Consider the following 7,500-nt stretch of genomic DNA (forward strand, 5'->3'; position numbering starts at 1 on the left):
TGTAGAGGAAAGGCTGTGCAACCACTGCACCACAGCAGAACCTGAGACAGAGCTGCATTTCCTGGCAAATGTTTAAAAAAAATGTGACCCGATTCAGGAAAGTAGGCGTATGTGTCATTACTTCACAGGAACGTAAACATTTTTTAACCAAAATGTGTTTTTTGACAGAAATACTTCTGGAAGATGTGAACTTTCAACTGCCTTAATTACAAACTTGTATCATCTGTAAATATGAATACAATTGTTAAATTACGAGCCTAGTTGGTTAAGCCTCAGAAGAAGTGAGCAACGTGTGTGTGTGTCTACCTGTGTGTGTGTGTGTGTGTGTCTACCTGTGTGTGTGTGTGTGTGTCTACCTGTGTGTGTGTGTGTGTGTGTCTACATGTGTGTGTTGCGTGTGTGTGTGTGTGTGTCTACCTGTGTGTGTGTGTGTGTGTGTGTGTCTACCTGTGTGTGTGTGTGTGTGTGTGTGTGTGTGTGTGTGTGTGTGTGTGTGTGTGTGTGTGTGTGTGTGTGTGTGTGTGTGTACTGACCTGTGTGACAGGGTGGGCTTCATGGAGTGCATGGTGAGCTGCATAGGAACCTTCCCCTGGGGTGGTTCGTTCTGTCTGTTCTTCTGATGACGGAGGAGGAGGAGACGACCCAGCTCCTCACACCAAGACGACAACAAGGCTGGAAGGAGGAGGGGAGGAGAGAGGAGAGAGAGGAGAGATGAAATGGGATGAAGAGCAGAGAGGGATGACAGGAGAGGAGAGTGGGGTGAGAGTTGAGGAGAGAGAGATGAGAGTTGAGAGGAAAAGAGAGGAGAGAGGGATGAGAGTTGAAGAGAGAGTGATGAGAGTTGAGAGGGATGAGAGAAGGAGAGAGGAGAGGATAGAAGGATGAGGGGGAGGAGAGGAGGAGAGAGGGATACGAGGAGAGGAGAGAGGGATAAGAGGAGAGAGGGATAATAGTAGAGAGGGATGAGAGGAGGAGAGGAGAGGGATGAGAGGACAGAGGGATGAGTACACATTAGTCCTGACTGTTTAAAATCCACTTCTGTGAGGAGTGATATTAGCACAGATAGGATGCATCCCCAATGGCACGGTATTCTCCTCTCCTCTCCTCTCTCTCCCTCTCCTCTCCTCTCCTCTCCTCTCCTCTCCTCTCCTCTCCTCTCCTCTCCTCTCCTCTCCTCTCCTCTCCTCTCCTCTCCTCTCCTCTCCTCTCCTCTCCTCTCCTCTGATCCCTCTCTTCTCTCTGATCTCTCTCTGATCCCTCTCTCCTCCCTCATCACTCTCCTTTCCTCATCTCATCCCTCTCCTCTCATCCTTCTCCTCTGCAGCACATAGGGAATAGGGTGTGATTTGGGCAGTAAAACAGCCCTCCACAGCTAGACCTCCCACAGAGGTGTGAGAGAGAAAGGACAGATGGAAGAAAATCAACAACAAACACATTGAAATGTAATGGACCACCAGCTGACCAGTGCAGAACGTCCCACAAAGTGCATTAGTACAGGTGGGATCTCAAACCTCTCCTCTCCTCTCCTCTCCTCTCCTCTCCTCTCCTCTCTCTCCTCTGAGACCTCCAGTTGATCCAGGAATGTGATATATTCCAGAATCAGCACCTGATTCCACCTGTCAACTAATCATCAAGCCCTTTACTAGGTGAATCAGGTGAGACAGTTCAGGACTACAACAACATTGTGAAACATCTGGGGGGGGGTCCACCAGGAATGTTTTGAAAACTACTGCTCCAGTACCAAACCAGCCAAATCAGTGTCACTTCTGTCCTTGTCCACTAGGGTTCAGTCTGGCCCTACAGATCCCTCAGAAGGACTTAATCTCTCCCTACCTCCCTCTCTCCTTCCCGCTACCTACCTCCTTCCCTCCTTCCCCCTACTTCTCTACCTACCTCACCGATTCCCTCCTTCCCTCTACCTCCCTCCCTACCTCCCTCCTTCCCCCTACCTCCCTACTTTTCTACCTACCTCACCGATTCCCTCCTTCCCTCCACCTCCCTCCCTCCTTCCCTCCCTCCCTACATCTCTATCTACCTCACTGATTCCCTCCTTCCCTCTCCCTCCCTCCCTCCCTCCCTCCCTCCCTCCCTCCCTCCCTCCCTCCCTCCCTCCCTCCCTCCCTCCCTCCCTCCCTCCCTCCCTCCCTCCCTCCCCCTCCCTCCCTCCCTCCCTCCCCCTCCCTCCCTCACTGATTCCCTGCTTCCCTACCTCCCTCCCTCCTTCCCCCTACCTCCCTCCCTCCTTCCCCCTACCTCCCACCCTCCCTCCTTCCCTCCCTATCTCCCTCCCTACATCTCTATCTACCTCACTGATTCCCTCCTTCCCCCTACCTCCCTCCTTCCTTCCCCCTACCTCTCTATCTACCTCATTGATTCCCTGCTTCCCTCCCTCCCTACCTCCTTCCCTCTACCTCCCTCCCTGCTTCCCTAGGCCGTCATTGTAAATAAGAATTTGTTCTTAACTGACTTGCCAAGTTAAATAAAGGTTATTTAAAATTAACAAAAAAAACATCAGTGTGAGACTCAGTGACAGTAAACAGGGGTCAGGGGTCAGTAAAATCAGTGTGAAGCTCAGTGACCGTAAACAGGGGTCAGGGGTCAGTAAACTCAGTGTGAGGCTCAGTGACAGTAAACAGGGGTCAGGGGTCAGTAACATCAGTGTGAGGCTCAGTGACAGTAAACAGGGGTCAGGGGTCAGTAAAATCAGTGTGAGGCTCAGTGACAGTAAACAGGGGTCAGGGGTCAGTAACATCAGTGCGAGACTCAGTGACAGTAAACAGGGGTCAGGGTTCAATCATATCAGTATAATATAACACAAGCACACAGGGACTGACTGACTATTGTGCCATGTCTGTGTGAGAGATAAGGGCAAGAGATGGAAAGACAAGAGGGAGAAGAGAAAGAGAAAGAGAGAGAATTCTGAGAGCTTCTAACCCCCAAAGTTAGATCTCCTTTCATTTGAACACTGTGTAAAGACACCAGCCTGGCTCTGTGTAAAGACACCAGCCTGGCTCTGTGTAAAGACACCAGCCTGGCTCTGTGTAAAGACACCAGCCTGGCTCTGTGTAAAGACACCAGCCTGGCTCTGTGTAAAGACACCAGCCTGACTCTGTGTAAAGACACCAGCCTGACTCTGTGTAAAGACACCAGCCTGGCTCTGTGTAAAGACACCAGCCTGGCTCTGTGTAAAGACACCAGCCTGGCTCTGTGTAAAGACACCAGCCTGGCTCTGTGTAAAGACACCAGCCTGGCTCTGTGTAAAGACACCAGCCTGACTCTGTGTAAAGACACCAGCCTGGCTCTGTGTAAAGACACCAGCCTGGCTCTGTGTAAAGACACCAGCCTGGCTCTGTGTAAAGACACCAGCCTGGCTCTGTGTAAAGACACCAGCCCGGCTCTGTGTAAAGACACCAGCCCGGCTCTGTGTAAAGACACCAGCCCGGCTCTGTGTAAAGACACCAGCCTGGCTCTGTGTAAAGACACCAGCCTGGCTCTGTGTAAAGACACCAGCCTGGCTCTGTGTAAAGACACCAGCCTGGCTCTGTGTAAAGACACCAGCCTGGCTCTGTGTAAAGACACCAGCCTGACTCTGTGTAAAGACACCAGCCTGACTCTGTGTAAAGACACCAGCCTGGCTCTGTGTAAAGACACCAGCCTGACTCTGTGTAAAGACACCAGCCTGACTCTGTGTAAAGACACCAGCCTGACTCTGTGTAAAGACACCAGCCTGGCTCTGTGTAAAGACACCAGCCTGACTCTGTGTAAAGACACCAGCCTGACTCTGTGTAAAGACACCAGCCTGGCTCTGTGTAAAGACACCAGCCTGGCTCTGTGTAAAGACACCAGCCTGGCTCTGTGTAAAGACACCAGCCTGACTCTGTGTAAAGACACCAGCCTGACTCTGTGTAAAGACACCAGCCTGGCTCTGTGTAAAGACACCAGCCTGGCTCTGTGTAAAGACACCAGCCTGGCTCTGTGTAAAGACACCAGCCTGGCTCTGTGTAAAGACACCAGCCTGACTCTGTGTAAAGACACCAGCCTGACTCTGTGTAAAGACACCAGCCTGGCTCTGTGTAAAGACACCAGCCTGGCTCTGTGTAAAGACACCAGCCTGGCTCTGTGTAAAGACACCAGCCTGGCTCTGTGTAAAGACACCAGCCTGGCTCTGTGTAAAGACACCAGCCTAGCTCTGTGTAAAGACACCAGCCTGGCTCTGTGTAAAGACACCAGCCTGGCTCTGTGTAAAGACACCAGCCCGGCTCTGTGTAAAGACACCAGCCTGGCTCTGTGTAAAGATGAGGGCTGGAATACAGAAGACATGTCCAGATGGTGCCAGCAGTCTCTCTCTCCCTCCCCTCCTGCCTCTCCTCCTCTCTCCATCTCCTCCCTCTCATTTAGAAGCCTCACAGGGCCCAGGCACAGAGGCAGCTGGGTTTTTCATCCCCTCCCTCCCTCCCTCCCTCCCTCCCTCCCTCCCGCCCTCCCTCCCTCCCTCCCTCCCTCCCCCCTCCCTCCCTCCCTCCCTCCCTCCCTCCCTCCCTCCCTCCCTCCTCCCTCCCTCCCTCCCTCCCGCCCTACCTCCCTCCCTCCCTCCCTCCCTCCCTCCCTCCCTCCCTCCTCCCTCCCTCCCTCCCTCCCTCCCTCCCTCCCTCCCTCCCTCCCTCCCTCCCTCCCGCCGCCCTCCCTCCCTCTCCCTCCCGCCCTCCCTCCCTCCCCGCCCTCCCTCCCTCCCTCCCTCCCTCCCTCCCTCCCTCCCTCCCTCCCTCCCTCCCGCCCTCCCTCCCTCCCTCCCTCCCTCCCTCCCTGCCTGCCTCCCTCCCTCCCTCCCTCCCTCCCTCCCTCCCTCCCTGCCTCCCTCCCTCCCTCCCTCCCGCCCTCCCTCCCTCCCTCCCTCCCTCCCTCCCTCCCGCCCCCCCGCCCTCCCTCCCTCCCTCCCTCCCTGCCTCCCTCCCTCCCTCCCTCCCTCCCTCCCTCCCTCCCCGCCCTCCCTCCCTCCCTCCCTCCCTCCCTGCCTCCCTCCCTCCCTCCCTCCCTCCCTCCATACTCTGGCAAGGCAGGTGCCAGGAGACAGACTGCTCTGTTATTGCTGGCCTGGGTTAGGGCTGGCCTGGGATAGGGCTTACCTGGGTTAGGGCTGGCCTGGGATAGGGCTTACCTGGGTTAGGGCTGGCCTGGGATAGGGCTTACCTGGGTTAGGGCTGGCCTGGGATAGGGCTTACCTGGGTTAGGGCTGGCCTGGGTTAGGGCTGGGTTATGGCTGGCCTGGGTTAGGGCTGGCCTGGGATAGGGCTTACCTGGGTTAGGGCTGGCCTGCTTTAGGGCTGGGTTATGGCTGGCCTGGGTTAGGGCTGGCCTGGGTTAGGGCTGGCCTGGGATAGGGCTTACCTGGGTTAGGGCTGGCCTGCTTTAGGGCTGGGTTATGGCTGGCCTGGGTTATGGCTGGCCTGGGTTAGGGCTGGCCTGCTTTAGGGCTGGGTTATGGCTGGCCTGGGTTATGGCTGGCCTGGGTTAGGGCTGGCCTGGGATAGGGCTGGCCTGGGTTAGGGCTGGGCTGGGTTAGGGCTGGCCTGGGATAGGGCTGGCCTGGGATAGGGCTGGCCTGGGTTAGGGCTGGCTTGGGTTAGGGCTGGCCTGGGTTAGGGAGACTGGGTTACACCTAGCCTGGTTTGGGGCTGGGGATTTATGGGTATTGTTAAGGTCAGGGATAAACTGAGGCTGGGTTAGGGCTGGGGAAGGGGGTGGTGGTGGTTGTGAGGCTGATGCTGGGGCTATAACTAGGGAAAAGGTTGGGACTGGGCTGTAAACTTGGGAAAAGGTTGGGACTAGGGCTGTAACTAGGGAAAGTGTTGGGACTGGGGCTGTAACTAGGAAAAGGGTTGGGACTGGGGTTGTAACTAGGGAAAGGGTTGGGACTGGGGCTGTAACTAGGGAAAGGGTTGGCACTGGGGTTGTAACTAGGGAAAGGGTTGGCACTGGGGCTGTAACTAGGGAAAGGGTTGGGACTGGGGTTGTAACTAGGGAAAGGGTTGGGACTGGGGCTGTAACTAGGGAAAGGGTTGGGACTGGGAATGATCAAGCCGTTATCAAACCCTATCAGCTCTTTTTCAGGTGTCATTCACAACACAAGGTACAAGAGGAGAGATTGAAGACCTAAACGGAGGGGGGAAACAAAGGCAGAACAGCGGTAAGGCTGGACAGTGTATTTAGCTAGCGCTGTTGAAACAAAGGAGAGAGGTACAACTGTGATGGAGCCATCAATTTGAGGACCTGGCTGCCATTCAACATGGCTAACCAGGCTAACTCACCTCTACCATTATTCTGTTACAACAAGAGGCTAACCAGGCTAACTCACCTCTACCATTATTCTGTTACAACAAGAGGCTAACCAGGCTAACTCACCTCTACCATTATTCTGTTACAACAAGAGGCTAACCAGGCTAACTCACCTCTACCATTATTCTGTTACAACAAGAGGCTAACCAGGATAACTCACCTCTACCATTATTCTGTTACAACAAGAGGCTAACCAGGCTAACTCACCTCTACCATTATTCTGTTACAACAAGAGGCTAACCAGGCTAACTCACCTCTACCATTATTCTGTTACAACAAGAGGCTAACCAGGCTAACTCACCTCTACCATTATTCTGTTACAACAAGAGGCTAACCAGGCTAACTCACCTCTACCAGTGTTCTGTTACAACAAGCGGCTAACCAGTCTAACTCACCTCTACCATTATTCTGTTACAACAATTTTCATTTTTTTAAATTTTACCTTTATTTTACTAGGCAAGTCAGTTAAGAACAAATTCTTATTTTCAATGACGGCCTAGGAACAGTGGGTTAACTGCCTGTTCAGGGGCAGAACGACAGATTTGTACCTTGTCAGCTTGGGGATTCGAACTTGCAACCTTTCAGTTACTAGTCCAACGCTCTAACCACTAGGCTACCCTGCCAGAGGCTAACTCACCTCTATCATTATTCTGTTACAACAAGAGGCTAACCAGGATAAATCACCCCTCTCTCATGTTGATAAACATGTCCCACCAGTTGCCCCCAAACCGTGCCGCTGAGACCCGCAGGAGGAATTATACTGAGAGGGAGAGAGGGAGGGCGAGCGAGAGAGCAATCAAAACACCGGTGTGTGTGAGCTGAGCAATGACAGGGTACATTGAGGAGAGAGAGAGACACTGCCCACAAAATGAGGTGGAAACTGAGCTGCACCTCATAAACCTCCTGCCCAATGTATGACCATATAATTAAGAGATACATATTTCCCTCAGATTACACAGATCCACAAAGAATTTAAAAACCAATCTAATTTTGTTAAACTCCCATATCTACTGGGTGAAATACAACAAATCACAGCAGCAAGATGTGTGACCTGTTGTCACAAGAAAAGGACAACCAGTGAAGAACAAACACCATTATAAATATAACCCATATTTATGTTTATTCATTTTCCTTTTGTACTTTAACTATTTGCACATCATTACAACT

General features: G+C 53.0%; 1 protein-coding gene across 1 annotated transcript in view; it reads right to left on the reverse strand.

Annotated features, from left to right (window-relative positions):
* The window catches only part of LOC121840715 (zinc finger MIZ domain-containing protein 1-like), a 384,796-nt gene that overhangs the window by 45,539 nt on the left and 331,757 nt on the right, over window positions 1-7,500 (reverse strand). Inside the window, 1 exon segment of the mRNA XM_042305641.1 lies at window positions 534-672. Coding sequence (XP_042161575.1) covers window positions 534-672 — 139 coding nt within the window.

The sequence above is a fragment of the Oncorhynchus tshawytscha genome, linkage group LG24 (genome assembly GCF_018296145.1).
Source record: "Oncorhynchus tshawytscha isolate Ot180627B linkage group LG24, Otsh_v2.0, whole genome shotgun sequence".
Taxonomy (NCBI): domain Eukaryota; kingdom Metazoa; phylum Chordata; class Actinopteri; order Salmoniformes; family Salmonidae; genus Oncorhynchus; species Oncorhynchus tshawytscha.